The following is a 16,465-nucleotide window of genomic DNA, read 5'->3' on the forward strand; positions in this document are numbered from 1 at the left end:
CTGGGGGACTCCATTATTCAAAACAACACTATCTTACAATTCACCTTCCTAAGAAGGGACACCACCTCCATTGTTTATTGATGATTATGATTATTGTTGATTAAAACAGCAAAAAAAAAGATATTGAGTTAATTTGCCAAATTGGTAGGGGCATTGCATTGAACACTTAGTTTCTACTGCGCTCGGCCCGTCATCAGGTTGAGGCCTCTCCAGGTCTCCCCAACATTAACATGGGAAAACTTCTCCACCTGTATCCTGTAATCATGTTTTCAAGTCCTTATTTAGTACCATAGTTGAGATAAGGGAAAATCCGGAAACCCGACAAAGATTTTGAAAGATTCTAAATGTTTTTGCTGTTCTCAAACACCAGGAGCTGCCGCGCTTCCAGGAGCTGATCTTTGAGGATTTTTCCCGTTTCATCCTGGTGGAGAACATCTTTGAGGAGGTGGTGCTGCTCTCGGTCATGAAGGACATCATGATGGGTGAGTCTTTAACACTGCAATTCATCCTGTCCCTTTTTACACTCACACAGTTCATTATGTTTCCTTATTTTCAATATTGCTTTTAATGACTACCTAAGTAGATTAGAAATAGATCAGTTTTATACATCTCACCATGAGTAAACTAAAAGTCAGTATAAAATATATATATTGTAAAAAAAATACATATACCAAACATATGAAACTCTGTTTTACCCTCTTCTCTCTGCCTGTAGCTGTGAAGGAGGCGGCGGTCCAGAGGAGACACAACCTTTACAGGGACAGCATTGTCATCAGCAACAGCGACCCCAGTCTGCACCTGCTGGGAGAGAACCCCTCCATCGACTGGGCCAAGGAGCACGGGGGAGTTCAGGGCGAGGCGGATGCAGCAGAGGAGGACGCTGAGGGCCACTGTGAGAGTGAAGGTGGGGAGCCCCAGAAGACGAGGAGGATGAAGCAGGTTGTGTCCATGATCCAGGTGGAAGAGTCCTCAGGCATGCACAACGAGTCGTGCATTGAGGTGCCCGGCAAGGAAGACATCCCAGAGGGAGATGAGGAGGAGGTGGTGGAGAAGGAGGAAGATAGGGAGGAAAACTCGGACTGTAAAGCTTCTCCTGACCAGATTAAATCCGCAAGTCGGAAAGCTTCAGAAAACCCTCCGACCTTGTCTAATGGATCTGCTCTGAAGGAGGAGGAAGCCAAACTAGAGGAGCAGGTTAAACAAATCCCTTGCATGGTTGAATCTGCTACCGAAAGTGTTTCGGCCTCAGAGGAGAAGGAGGCGGGAGAGGCCAGTCAGCCGGAGCTGGATGAACTACCACCCTCCAACCAGGAAGTGTCAGAGGAGACATTGCCCCCGGCACCTTCTCTCAATGAAATCTCATCAGGGGCTACAGAAACAACCCCACCAGAGGTGGCCGCTGACTTTCCCCCACCTCTGCATGATGACAGCGGTCTCCAGTCTCCCACTAGTGATGGGGCAGCGGCAGAAGAGGCAGTGGCCTCGCCGCCAGAAGAGGAGCATGCCGGGGAGCATCCAGAGGAGCAGGCAGGGGAGCAGGCAGAGGGGCAGGCAGAGGGGCAGGCAGAGGGGCAGGCAGAGGGGCAGGCAGTAGGGCAGACTGACTTTCCCCCACCTCCGCATGATGACAGCGGTTTCCAGTCTCCCACTAGTGATGGGGCAGCGGCAAAAGAGGCAGTGGCCTCGCCGCCAACAGCGGAGCATGCCGGGGAGCAGCCAGAGGAGCAGGCAGGGGAGCAGGCAGGGGAGGGCAAGGCAAATAAGCAGGCAGAGGTGCAGCCAGAGGAGCAGGCAGGGAAGCAGCCAGAGGAGCAGGCAGAGGAGCAGGCAGGTAAGCAGGCAGAGGAGACGAGCACCGCTGCCCCACCAGAAGCCAAAACCAATGACTTTGAGAACAAAGAGCAGTGACGACATGGTGTCCACTTGTCTGACCTGAACTGAATCCTGCCCTGTCATTGTCCCTGTCTGTGACAAACCTTAAAACACACTTCATGCTGTTTGAACCACATCAGTTTCCACACGAGTTTCAGTCATTAATTCACTCAGCAGATTGTTTTCACCGAGCAGGGCTCAGGTGCTGTCGTCATCTATTTTTTTTAATGGATTTTTTGAGATCTCTATCCTCATAAATTCCACACTTTTTCTTTTCACCTATATTTATAAATGTGAGCACAGGGGACGACCTTCAGTCCTCAATGGTTCAAAACACGACAAGTGAAGAACATCTGAACACAGGCGCTGTTAGAGAAACATGTGTAATCTGATGCGGCTTGTGAGTTGTTTCACCTCTGAGTGGCCTTCAGTAACATTTGGAGTATTGTATGCCATGTGTTAGTGTGCGAGTACAGACTGTACCATTGGCAAATCACTATGGTGATGGGCATCTCAAACCAAGTGATGTAAAAACGTCCACAATTCATATTTGCGCAATAAATCTCATTAATCAACAGAAAATCATTTCCAGAATGAGGAAACTTATAGGTGGTTTTCATTAACTGTCCTCATGTGCATGTGTTGGTGGGAGTAACACTATCTTACATGAGTTTGTGCTTTAACAAAGCTTATGTGTATGTCTATGTGTATATATATGCGTCTATGACCAATCTGTCTTTTTACAAATTTTATATAATTTCATCAGTGCCTATACTGACTACTCAGTCCCTGTTTTATTTATTATTCTGCACCCCTTCTCTTTTGTGACCAAATTCCTTTTAGATAAATTTTACTCTTGTTTTCAAATGAATGTTATTGATAATAAATCATTATCGATTAAATATTATCATATTGTATGGTTCATTTGTTGTTATAACCTCAGGGACAGTAGGTGAGGGACAGTTCCCGCTGGCAAAAGCCATTTTGGAATATTTTGACACATTAAAAATGGCTGCATTCCTTTTACATGTGGGTCAAATGATGCAGAAGTTGCTGAAAAATGTATTATTTTAATATCCCTAATGAACAGATTAAGAGTTGTGTCCTCTGTGCGCACTGTCTGTGCAGAAAAAGGGTGCTGTTTTAAATGATCCTTGTGGTATTTTGACCAAAACATGTTTCAGACATTTCATTAAAACCCCAGTGAACTGCGGTAAAATTGGCATAATATGGCTCCTTTAATATTTCTGCTTTTATTGGGTGTGTTGTCTTCAGGGGCCACCGTAATTATCAGGCTTAAATTAGGGCAGTGTAAGAATAAAGTGAGCTCATCTTATTCGATTGGGATCAATTTAAACATTGTTCGTCTTTGAAATGGTTGGAGACTTTTATTATGTAATGCCATTTTATCCCTTGATACAAGTCCACTTCCAGTTTATCATCTTCACCAACTCACAAGTTACCACGGAGGAACAAATCTTGAATTGTCAACCAATATGTTTAACAATGGGTTTTTTTTTCTTCAGGGTGGACAAAGGCCAAAATAGCAAACAAAAACAAAAAATGTAATTACAATAACAAAAGTTATTCACTTACAAAAAAGGGGAAAGGAAAATTGCAGTCGTCCCCGGCTGACTCCTGAATAGGAAGCCAGGCTCATGGTACAGAAAGAGCACAGTTCTGGGGCCTCATTTATAACCGTTGCGTACGCACAAAACGGGCCTGAAACGTGCGTACGCCACTTCTCACGCCAACGTTGGGATTCATAAAACTTTCCAAATAATATCCCAGAGGAGGTGAAGATCCACTGATGTGAGGGAATCGATCCGATGCTCTAAATAAATAAATACTGCCGTGACACCGGTGCGAGGTTCTGCTCGATGTGTGCATGCGAATGGAAGGACGAGGAGGAAGTGAGGGTTCAGCGATCTCTGATCTCACACAGTGTGTTATCCGCAGCAGCAGCAGAGTATCAGTGTATTTTCTTTATTAGTGACATCACTGCTGTCCCATAACGTCGCTCTTCACCTCCACCTCACTAACAGACACCTCATGTCAGTGTCAGAAAGTTTCACTTTCTCTTCACATCGCTTGATGTGGTGACTCCGTCAGGACTCACGGTGGAAACCCATTGGTCAGCAGCATTATTTAATATTCACGCCGTGCTTTGTATTGACCATTTATGGTTGAAAGTGGGCGTGTGGAGGGCAGATTTGGAGGCAGATCCACGTACGAACGTTTCCAGGTGGACTGTGATTTTTAAAGCGAACATTGCGTTCAGGTGAGCTTGCGCACGGTTTTATAAATCGGAATTATCTTTTGCGTACGCCATTTCCGGATTTTGTACGTACGTACACTTTTAGTATGAAACCCACGCACTCTTTTATAAATGAGACCCCAGATGTGGCTGGTACAAAGCGGCAGGCCAATTAGCTGCAAGATCTGACATGAGACACCGGCAAATCATCACCATGTCCTGGCACAGACCTATTCAAATACACTCACTCTCCCATACTTTAGGCCAGCTTCCTTCAACCTGTCAGGGGTGTAATGATTCACATAACATCCTAAAGCAGGTCCCACAGGATATCTTAGCGGGTCGGCTAAAAACACCCACTGACCCCACAACGGATCATCACCATACGTTACCAAATCATTGGACATCTAAAGAGCTGCTTTCTCTACTGCTTCCTTATTGTCCCTTGTGTCTTTAGAGGGACAATGTCAGGCAGAGGGTAGTATGCAATGTTACCTGCTGGGACGCTCCAAAGTGGACCAGCTGCACTTCAGGACTGTGCTTACAGGGATAAGTACTGAAAAGTCAACATGAAATAAGCCTTAATGTGTTTTGAAGGCTTTTCCAGAAAGCAGATGTGGTTAAGGACTGTGGAGCAGGACTCTACAGGAAACTGCAGTGTCATAGTTTATTCTCTGCGACTCCAACCACTTGGACAGTATCACGTCAAAGTTATTGTTAACTCTGCCGTATGTACAGCTATAGACAGAATTGAAATGCAGTTTTTCTCTGAACCCCAAGTAAACGTATAAATAGACATATAAGTAAGCAACAAATAAGTACCAACATGAAAGTACACAAGCAAAATGTAAGTATACAACATATAGATAAATACCCATTCAAAACAGCGCAGGGTAGATATAAACTGCAGTGTATAACTATAGTGCATGTAAGTAATGTTTATCCACAGGATGAAGAAAAATAGCAGCATTTACACTAAGTAGCTGCAGATGTAGTTGCTCAAACAGTGACTGGTTCATGTTTTCATTGGAAAAAATATATCGCATTACATCGTCATTTCCCCCATTTTATCAGTTTATAAGTCGACCATCCACTTTTCGTTTAAAGCAAAAGTATTATTTTGACATTCTAGAACATGTATTAACTGCTTTGACAATAGTGCAGTCTTTTCAACCTTATTGTGTTGGAGCCAAAATATTTCGTGGTCATTCTATATCTGTGCTATTGTGAAATGCTGAGAGTGTAGCAGGTTTTATGGGAGGGTTTTATCAAACTGATACGAGCTGTCTGACCTTCAAAAGACAGGACTGCAGACAGAGAGGTGAGAAACCAAGGTATCAAGACGACAGGTAATACTTGTAATATCCTTCTCGATGCAAAAGGAGAGTTTCTTTTGTGTTATCTTTGCATGTCTTGAATTGATGTTTCCTGTGTCTCACTGCTCCTATTTATAATTGAACAGCTGTAGTACACCAGTACTGTTGCAGGAGCTAAGTCATATACTTCAACCAGTACTTCTAGTGCAGCAGCACTATTACTACTACCACTACAACTACTACTACTACTTATACTACTGCTACAGCTACTGCTAATTTTAAAGGTCACACAGCTGTAGAAACTAAAAATACAGAAAAATTACAGCTTATTAAGAAAAAGACAAAATAAAAGATTGTAAATTTATAAAAATACAAGATGCCTGGTCACCTTTGGTCCTGTGGGATGGTGACTAGGGCCTGGACAGGAAAGCTGTGAAACCACTGGGTGCTGCCAATGGGCATCAAATGACGGACATATACAGTTAGAAACTCACTGGTGAACCTAATAGAGCAATTAGCTATATAACAGAATGTTGTAGAGACCATAAACAGCTTAAAATTAGAAAGGTGAGTGTGAACAAAGTCGCTTCATAACTGTGGTTATGCATCTATTTGATAACAAGTTCACTGCTTGAACTTAAAGAATGATGATTCGACAACTTATTCACAATTTGTTTCTTCTGACAACAAGTAAACAAACAAAGTCTTGTCAAGTGTTTATTGACAAAAAAAATTATTAGATTATTATGGGTTCAATTTCCCCAGGGTGACAAGTAAAATAGCTTTTTATGATTGCAGAAAACTGAACAAATCCTGTAAATGTTTCAAATGTCTATAAGATATTGTAAATGGAGGTAGACGTGTGAAAAAAGGAGCAAATAAATCCAGCTGTTGTGGGGCTACATTTTCACACTCGCCTCCAGAGAGGATGATGCAATATCTTATAAATGTCTATTTTTGCAGTTTGTGTGTGGAAGGAAGATAAACATGTGGGCTTCTGTTATCTGTAAGGGGAGGAGCTGTTCGTTTTGAGAGTAAAGACAGAATGTGCAAAATGGCCTGTTCTTATTTCTTATTGACTAAACTGGTTTTCCTTTTCCAGTTTACAGTATCTCCACACATCATCAGAAATGTTTTACAGGGTTTATAATAATAATAATAATAATAACATAAATAGAAATAATAACTAATTTGCACCTTTTGAAAAGTGTATCACAAAGGATGAATTAGGAAAATAAGAAAACAATCAAAAATCAATCAATCAGTTACTACAACAACATTAGACCACATTTTTTAAAATCCTTTTCTGAATACTAGCTACAATCTGAATTTGTTGTTCCTCCTCCACAGCTGCCTGTGAAGCCATGGCCTCCAGTTTTCCCCTCCTCCTGCTGCTCCTGTGCAGTCTGACTGTGGCTGAAGCCCAGCTCAGGTTGTCCAACATTCGGGCAAGTGGTCTTCCCTCTGACATCTTTGGAACCACAGACGGCTACGTCAAGGCGTTCTGTGGCTCTGCCTCTCTGGGTCAGACATCCGTACATCACGACGATCCCCGTCCCTGGTGGGAGGAGGAGTTCCACTACCCCAAGGCACAGCAGAACGACATACTGAAACTGGAGCTTCATGATCAGGACTTGATCTTCGATGACCTGCTGGGAGTATGCCAGCTTTTGATCAAACCAGGAACCCATGAGCACGACTGCTACTTGGAGAAAGGTGCCACCCTCCTTTTCACCTACAGACTCAACTGAGACAATCATCGGGCAGATACAGTGTACAGATCTAAACAAGTCCCACTGAATCATTGGGTATTTTATACCTTGAAAATTAACAATAAACTGTGCTGAATGATGCTTGTCTCTGTGTGCTTTCCCATAATCATGATGTGGGAGTGAATCAGTTTAATATTGCAAAATGTAAAAACTTGCACAGTGCTAAGTATAATGAATTCCGTATGAACCTTACACAAGTCTATGGAAAGCAACAAAAGACACTGTGAGTTCCAGTTCATTTTTACACACATTTCCCATTACTTCAGTGAGATTGTTTATTTCAATCAATCAATCAATCAATCAAATTTTATTAGCCTATATTCACAAATCACAATTTGGTTCATAGGGCTTTAACATGGTGTGACATCCTCTGTCCTTAACCCTCAACAAGACTAACGAGAAACTACTAAAAATCCTTTTACAGTTTTTCACAATTGTTAACACACTTTTTTCAAAACAATAACGGCTTTCTCAAAAATGCACACAGAAAACTCAAAACCTCACACACAAAATGTTAAACCTGACACTCCCTTTGCAAGATGGCTCTTTGCAATCAAATCTCTTCACGGTTCACAAAATGGAACTCGTGTTTTAATTTGGTACACACAGCCATATTTTCAAATGACACACACATACCATTTATTGAGTACACACAACTAAGCATTTGCTTGCACACTTCCAAGCATTTACAGCACACTGAAGTGCAAAATTGAAAACACAATCATCGAAATGGAACACACCTTATGAATGACAATGACTCTGGAGAATTAGCCATTTCTCCTTTTGTAAACTGTCTCAGTGTAGGCCTACTTTTTTCATAGTCAAACATAAAACAGCACACAAATATGCAGCAAAAAAAGGTTTATTTTGGTACACACAGAGAACAGTACAGTACTGACACAGACAGCCTGAGAATGCAAGTTACAGTATGGACACAAAGAGGTCAACACAGTGGGCTACAGTGAGACACTGTAGAAAAGTAACAATATTGGATTACAGGTACAATATATGCATGTGTCAGTGCTGAATGTATCGTACTTACAAGCACAAACTCTCGCCGTAACTCCTTGAGTCTGTGTTCAGTTCGAATGGGACCCTGTTCACTTGTTTCCTCCGCATGGCATTCCTATGAAGAATACGGTCCAATGTAGAGAGGCTGGCGGTCTGGACGTTTCTAAATGTATCAGGTCAGCCAGGATCCTAGTTTTTATTTGTCTGAGTGTGATAGCGTTGTTCTCATGAACCATATCTACAATTTCAGTCTCCTGTTCGGCTGTGAACATGCGTGTTCTTCCTCCACGGTGTGGTTCTCTTTCAGTCTTGCAAAATATAAGTACTGTGAGCACACTGTATTCTATTCTATTCTATTGTTCATCAAACAAAACAGAGGCTGAAGGCACTTTTATGCTGCAGTCCTGATAGCAAATTGCTCAACAGACCTGAATGTTTAGAGATTTGAGTATTTGTGTGTTGTAGGTTGATGCTTTGATATTTTAGTTGAGAAGTGTGTGCAACAACTGAACATTGTGTGTAGTGTTTTGACAACAAGGTGATGTGTAATTGAAATCAGAGTGTAAAGAAGGAAAGTCAGAGTCTAAAGAGATAAGGGAGTGTGAAGTAGTGCCAAATTGGGTCAAGCTATTGGTACATGAAGTGAATGTTGTGCAAATTGTGCCGAATTTTTTCTTTTTGTGTGTTAACAACTGAGAAAAACTGTAACAGGGTAAAAAGAACGTGGAAACCTCAGAGAGAGCCACATGTGAGGGATCCCTCTCCCGGGACGGCCAGAAGTGCAATAGATGTCATGCATTCAGCCCATATAACTAAAGAAACCTTCACTTGTACAGAATGTTTTCCACCTCATGACACTGAGTAGGAAGCAGTGGGTCATGGCTGGGAATTTCAATTACAGTTTTTCTCAGTTGTTAACACACAAAAAGCAAAAATTCGGCACAATTTGCACAACATTCACTTCATGTACCAATAGCTTGACCCAATTTGGCACTACTTCACACTCCCTTACCGCATTAGACTCTGACTTTCCTTCTTTACAATCTGATGTAAATTACACATCACCTTGTTGTCAAAACACTAAACACAATGTTCAGTTGTTGCACACACTTCTCAAGTAAAATATCAAAGCATCAACCTACAAGACACAAATACTCAAATCTCTAAACATTCAGATTTGTTGAGCAATTTGCAATCAGGACTGCAGCATAAAAGTGTCTTCAGCCTCTGTTTTGTTTGATGAACAATGGAATAGAATAGAATACAGTGTGCTCACAGTATTTATATTTTGCAGGACTGTAAGAGAACCACACCGTGGAGGAAGAACACACATTTTCACAGCCGAACAGGAGACTGAAATTGTAGATATGGTTTGTGAGAACAACGCAATCACGCTCAAACAAATAAAAACAAGGATCCTGGCTGACCATGTCAGCCTCTCTACATTGGACCGTATTCTTCATAGGAATGCCAATGCGGATGAAACACGTGAACAGGGTTCCATTCGGACAGAACACAGACGCATCGAGGAGTTACGGCGAGAATTTGTGCTTGTAAGAACCAAACATTCAGCACTGACACATGCATGTATTTTACCTGTAATCCAGTATTGTTCCTTTTCTACAGTGTCTCACTGTAGCCCACTGTGTTGAACTTGCATTCTCATGCTGTCTGTGTCAGTACTGTACTGTTCTCTGTGTGTACCGAAATAAACCTTTTTTGATGCATATTTGTGTGCTGTTTTATGTTTGACTATGAAAAAAGTAGGCCTACACTGAGACAGTTTACAAAAGGAGAAATGGCTAATTCTCCAGTCATTGTCATTCATATGGTGTGTTCCATTTCGATGATTGTGTTTTCAATTTTGCACTTCAGTGTGCTGTAAATGCTTGGAAGTGTGCAAGCAAATGCTTAGTTGTGTGTACTCAATAAATGGTATGTGTGTGTCTTTTGAAAATATGGCTGTGTGTACCAAATGAAAACACGAGTTCCATTTTGATGGCAAAGAGTCATCTTGCAAAGGGAGTGTCAGGTTTAGCATTTTGTGTGTGAGGTTTTCAGTTGTCTGTGTGCAGTTTTGAGAAAGCCGTTATTGTTTTGAAAAACGTGTGTTAACAATTGTGAAAAACTGTAAATATCTTAAAGTTGAGACCTCAAAATTATTGAGAGACAAAACAGAACAGAATAGCATCAGAACACAAGGTTGAGGTCAGAGTGTTCGACTTCCAGACACGAGGCTGTAGCTCAGAACACAAATTATTCCCCATGTTTTAAGTTGCACATGTCGTTCTAAAATTATGGCAAACTATTCTTCCATTATGTCCCACCTCTGACTTCACTAGTTATAAACGATGTGACTGAGTTTAAGGCTTATTTCATGTTGACTTGTCAGTACTTATCCCTGTGAGCACAGTCCTGAAGTGCAGCCGGTCCACTTTGGAGCGTCCCAGCAGTTAACATTGCATACTACCCTCTGCCTGATGTCCTTTTGCACATTGTCCCTCTCAAGACACAAGAGATAATTAGGAAGCAGTAGAGAAAGCATTTTCTTAGATGCCCAATGATTTGGTAACGTATGGTGAGGATCCATGGTGTAGGGTCATCACCTTCATGTTTTGAAATTGACGAGACTGATAAAAAAAAAAGGTGTCTCTGCATTGAATTTGTATGTAATCTCATCGCCCATTGCAAGTGCTTTGTATTTGGAGTTAGTGCAGCCTGATGGATAAACACATAGTGAATAAAACATAATCTTATCACAACTCGACTGTTTGATGTCTATTTACAAGAAATCTCTACAAGGCATCTTTAGGTTCTCAGTGGACCAGTTTTAACACGGACTGTGTGAATGAGCAGAGAGACCTGAATATGAAGCATGTAGTTAATGTGTTTCTCAAGGCTTTTCCAGAAGGCAGATGTGAATGTGGTTAAGGACTGTGGAGCAGGACTGTATAAAAAAACTGCAGTGTCAGAGTTTTTTCTCTGCGACTCCAACCACTTGGACAGTATCAAGTTGTCGTTATTGTTAACTGTGCTGTATGTACAGCTATAGACAGAATTGAAATGCAGTTTTTCTCTAAACCCCAAGTAAACGTATAAATAGACATATGAGTAAGCAACATATAAGTACCAACATGAAAGTACACAAGCAACATGTAAGTATACAACATATAGAAAAATACCCAGTCAAAAAGGCACAGGGTAGATATGAACTGCAGTGTATAACTATATTGCAAACAAGTAATGTTCATCCACCGGATGAGGGAAATAGTAGCATTTACACTAAGTAGCTGCAGATGTAGTTGCTCAAACAGTGGCTGGTTCATGTTTGTATTGGAAAAGACATTGTGTGAGTGTTTTGATATTTTGTCACAAAATATTGGTGCATCACAAAATCTTTCCTCATTACATTGTCATTTCCCCAATTTCATCAGTTTATGAGTCAACCATCAACTTTTTGTTTTAGCCCTCGTGTTGTTCTTGGGTCTTGTGTCTTTGTCTATGCATGTGATCATCCGCAAGCCCTGTTCAGGTAGAGGGTAACACAAGGATTGTTATAATCCAGTTATCCTGGGTTTAGTGAGACAAATGGATTTTCATTCGTGATTATTCGGACGGGGCCAATTAGACCCCCAGGTTTGGGCGCTACGGTGCTGCCAGGCAGTGTTGGGAAGGATACTTTAAAAACGTATTCCGTTACAGAATACAGAATACATGCCCAAAAATGTAATCTGTAACATATTCCGTTACATTAACTAATCTGAGTTACGTATTCTGAATACTTGGATTACTTCCACATTGAATTGCATTTTATAAGTGCAGGAATGCGGCGTTGTTATAGTCAGTGGAGCAGCAGCAGTTTAAACTCTCTCTCTCCGCCGATGCGGCGGGCCAGCTGGATGTCTGGCTACCATCCACTCCCACCTTTGTGCGGGTCCCACCGGAGGCTGAGGGGTCGCGCTGCGCAAAGGCTGCCTCTCGCCGTGCAGTGATCGTTTCGGCGTCGAGTCTATTTCTTGCGCTTGACGCGAGCGTATCGCTCCAGGAAACACACTGATAAGAATTTTAAACCATATTGATGACATATTTTATATGATATAAATAATAAAGTATGCATCCCATAGTTTGTATTCCCCTTCTGTTGACCTGGAGTTTTAATTTGACCAATTTTACCAATCAAATTATTAAATGCCCCCCTCTGCCCCCACTACAGCCACACAAGCAGTCATGAAGATAAAAAGAGGGGGGGGGGCTCCCCAAAGGCTTGAGTGGAGAATACGTAATTTACCCTCTACACCCGACATTGAACGGAGCAAACAGCGGAGAAGTTCTTGAAGATAGATGACAATAAATTAATAATTGAAGTGGAGAAGTACAGTGAGCTGTATGATCCTCAGCACATGAGACAAAAAAGACATATGTTGGGACGCTGATGCAGTTAATGTTGGAGCAACAAGTAAGTATATCCTTGAAAAAAATGATTAAATGCGGTTTTTACTGCAGGCTGATAACAGCAAAAGTATGTGATATTATTGGAGCTGCGCGGCGCATCAGCAGCGCAGAGTAGGACTACACACACCAACATGCGCACAAACATACACACAGTTCGAGGAAGTTAAAAAAATGCACATGAGAGGACGGAAAGAGTGGAGTTGCCTGTGTGACGGTCTCTGTTTGCACTGCTGCTTTCTTCATTCACTTCACTTGACTCAGGCTTAGTGAAAGAGTTTAACTCTATTTTCTGTAACATATAACTACAAAAGAAAAGTTGCATTTCCGTGTTTGTCTTATTTTGAAGGCCCACAGCCGGAACTTCTGGGAATTACACCGCGTTCCACATTATTATGCAAATTGGATATAAGGGTCAAAAACATTCATTTTTTAGTTTTTGAATTAAACTCATGGATGGTATTGTGTCTCAGGGCTATTTGGATGATTGAAATCAATCTCAGACACCTGTGATAATTAGTTTGCCAGGTGAGCCCAATCAAAGGAAAACTACTTAAGAAGGATGGTCCACATTATTAAGCAAGCTACATGTTTCAGGCAAAATAGGGAAGAAAAAGGATCTCTCTGCTGCTGAAAAGCAGCAAATAGTGCAATTCCTTGGTCAAGGTATCACAACATTGGATATTTCCAAAAGAATTGCACGTGATCATCGGACGGTGAAGAAATTTGTCACTGATTCACAGCACAAGCGGGTTCGTTCAGACAAAGGCAAAATAAGGAAGATTTCTGCCAAACAAATGCGTAGGGTTAGGAGGGCAGCCACTAAAATGCCATTGAATAGCAGCAAACAGGTGTTTGAAGCCGCTGGTGCCTCTGGAGTCTTGCAAACTTCAAGATGAAGGATGCTCAAGAGGTTTGCAAGTGTCCTTAAACCTGTTATTCGTTCCTCTAAACCAAGCTCACAAGCAAAAAAGGTTGCAGTGGGCTCAGGACTACATAAAGACTAAGTTCCAAACTGTTTTGTTTAAGGATGAGTGCCGTGCCACCCTTGATGGTCCTGATGGATGGAGTAGAGGATGGTCAACAAGGAGGTGGCGGAGTCGTGTTTTGGGCCGGAATCATGGGGAGAGAGCTGGTAGGCCCCTGACGGTGTGAAAGTACGTAGAGTTTCTGACTGACCACTTTCTTCCGTGGTACAAAAAGAAGAACCGTGCCTTTCAAAGCAAAATCATATTCATGCATGACAATGCACCATCTCATGCTGCAAAGAATACCTCTGGGGCATTGGCTGCTATGGGCATAAAAGGAGAGAAACTCATGGTGTGGCCCCCATCTTCCCCTGACCTTTACCCTATTGAGAACCTTTGGAGCATCATCAAGCAAAATATCTATGTGGGTGGAAGGCAGTTCACATCCAAGCAGGTGCTCTGGGAGGCTATTATGGCATCCTGCAAAGACATTAAAGCAGAAACTATTAAAGAACTCACAAGTTCAATGGATGCAAGAATTGTGAAGGTGATATCAAAGAAGGGGTCCTATGTTGACATGTAACTTGACCTGTTAAGATGTTTTTGATTAAAACCTTTTTTTGATTTCAGTAAATATGACCTCTTAATGCTGCAAATTCAACAAATGACAATTTTTAGTTCTTTACAACCTATAAAATATCTTGAAACTCAGAAACTCAGAGACTCTGCATAATAATTTGGAACACTGCATTTTGAGTTTTTTATTTTTGAAAAAAATACTGTTATCATTGGGAGTTTTGTTCAATAAAATTTGAATTATACTCTAACAGTTGATGAATTGAAAAATATACTGACTGGCTGTGCATTACTATTTAGGAAAATCTGAGCAAAGTGTAATCTGCATAATAATGTGGAACGCGGTGTAGTGTAGCAGCGCACCCTTTTTCATCTCAAAAGCAGATTCCCCCGTTCTGAGTAAGTTGTGTCGCTCTGTCTGTTAGTGTTTTAGTTAGTTTCTAATGGTTATTTTAGTGTATGAAACTTGTTTAGTAATATGCAACTTTTCTAAGCATTAACTACACTCTGTAGTATAGTCAACATTTTGTAAACGCACACACACACACACACAGTACACACAGTACGTCATCTCAACTTCTGATGTTTCATGCTCCTTATCAAAAAGGGAGTCTCCCACAGCAGACAGATTAGACTTAGAGGAGGCTTTCATAACTTCTTTTCTCACAATATTCCATGAATCACTTCATTGTGTTAATTCTGAGATGTCCTCTCTCCTGTGCATGCTAAGTCTGCTCTGCCTGTGATTATACATAATTTCAGTTGAGAGAAACAGTTGTGGTATTGTTGATTCTATAGACTATGCAGCTAGTGTTTATTCACAGGATGTATGTAGGATATGGTCATAAGATAAAGAGCAAAGTATAGATATCTCAACAATCCCTCTGTTGACATGTATTAATCATACAGGCTGTTTCACCCACACGTCAGTACACACACATTGAGATCTTCAGTCTTAGAATGCTTTGAGGCCGGAACGCTATGACCTCGGGTAACTGCGACATGGCGTGCACGCCCAGGTCATCATCATCAACACGCGTCGCCAGGAGGAGGACCCAACAAGCCAGGAGGGCAGGACTGCCTTGTAAACCAGCCAACGAGGCACTGCCTCGCGTATATGCAGCAGCTTCCGTCTAGTCTCGACCAATCCAAGAACCTCTGTCACGCCCAGTATATCAATACATTAGCCCTTTTTTCCTGTGCAGCTTACTGCGTAGGACTGGAGGCCCATGCCTGCGCCCATGCATGATCATTTGCTAGACACCGCAGTTTCCTGACCTGTGACCTCTGAATAAACTTGCTTAATTTTAACTTGAGAACGACGACTCCTGCCTTTGATTTCCACCCGCAACAATACCATAAGCTGGTGTGCCTTCAGGCGTTCAATAAATTTTATCAAAATAAAATATAAAACATTAATATTTAAAATATTAATATTAAATCATAACTTTAGTTTGTTTAAGTTCTCACGGGGCACCACCCTTCACAGAAGGGAAAAGATAGCCAATTTATTGATTAAGATCAGTCTCATTTAGATCTAGTTCACTTAGAAATCTTAATATTTACTATTAAAGATTATATGATGAACAGTGAAGGTTTATAGAGTTCTTGACAGTGTAGCGGTTGGCAAAATTCACTTATGCAACATTAATGAAAGGACAAGTTTAAAAGAAAACATGTATTATGAACATAATAAAATATCAAAACACAAGTTCCTAACAAAATGTACTAACTAACAAAGCTTAGTGTGTGTGTGTCGGTGAGTGAATGAGGGGCTTTCAAAATGGTGGTCATCAAGGAAAGTCACACCTTCCTGTAGGCTTTTAAGATGGCCCCTAAAATAGCAGCCCCCCCCCCTCCTTCTGGAGTGGGAAGTAGTTAAGTAGGTGAAGAGATATGCGGTCTGTGAAAATGCTAATCAGATAACGGAGGAGAGTCTGCGTAGAGCGTAACTCACATTAACCTTGATTTAGCTTGTAACTACAATAAGACCACATATATCAAACTTTAAAAACACCACACAGAATCAAATAAACAGTCTTGCTTAGTTCTAGTATCATTATTAAGGCCAGTATGTTACCAGTCCTTGAACAGGGAGAAAGTTGCTGTGCGGTTCTCCGTTCGTCCTGGCTTTGAAGTCTCTGGTTCGTGTTGTCTCTGCTTCCCCGGTTCTGTTGAGCTGTGAAGTTCAGTTGCGTATTGAATCTTCAGTTCTTACCTGCAGAACATTAAGTCGCTGCGAGG

General features: G+C 41.4%; 2 protein-coding genes across 2 annotated transcripts in view; both read left to right on the forward strand.

Moving 5' to 3' along the window:
* The window catches only part of niban2b (niban apoptosis regulator 2b), a 33,677-nt gene extending 31,769 nt beyond the window's left edge, over positions 1–1,908 (forward strand). Inside the window, exons 13-14 of the mRNA XM_061071982.1 lie at positions 371–482; positions 716–1,908. Of these exons, the coding sequence (XP_060927965.1) occupies positions 371–482; positions 716–1,908 (1,305 nt within the window). The remainder of the gene's footprint in view (positions 1–370; positions 483–715) is intronic.
* Positions 1,909–5,456: 3,548 nt separating this feature from the next.
* LOC133001540 (perforin-1-like) lies at positions 5,457–7,297 on the forward strand. Its single transcript, XM_061071143.1, has 2 exons — positions 5,457–5,478; positions 6,796–7,297. The coding sequence occupies exon 2, from the start codon at positions 6,810–6,812 to the stop codon at positions 7,194–7,196; it is 387 nt and encodes a 128-aa protein (XP_060927126.1). The 5' UTR covers positions 5,457–5,478; positions 6,796–6,809; the 3' UTR covers positions 7,197–7,297.
* The last annotated feature ends 9,168 nt before the right edge of the window (positions 7,298–16,465 follow it).

The sequence above is a fragment of the Limanda limanda genome, chromosome 5, assembly GCF_963576545.1.
Source record: "Limanda limanda chromosome 5, fLimLim1.1, whole genome shotgun sequence".
Taxonomy (NCBI): domain Eukaryota; kingdom Metazoa; phylum Chordata; class Actinopteri; order Pleuronectiformes; family Pleuronectidae; genus Limanda; species Limanda limanda.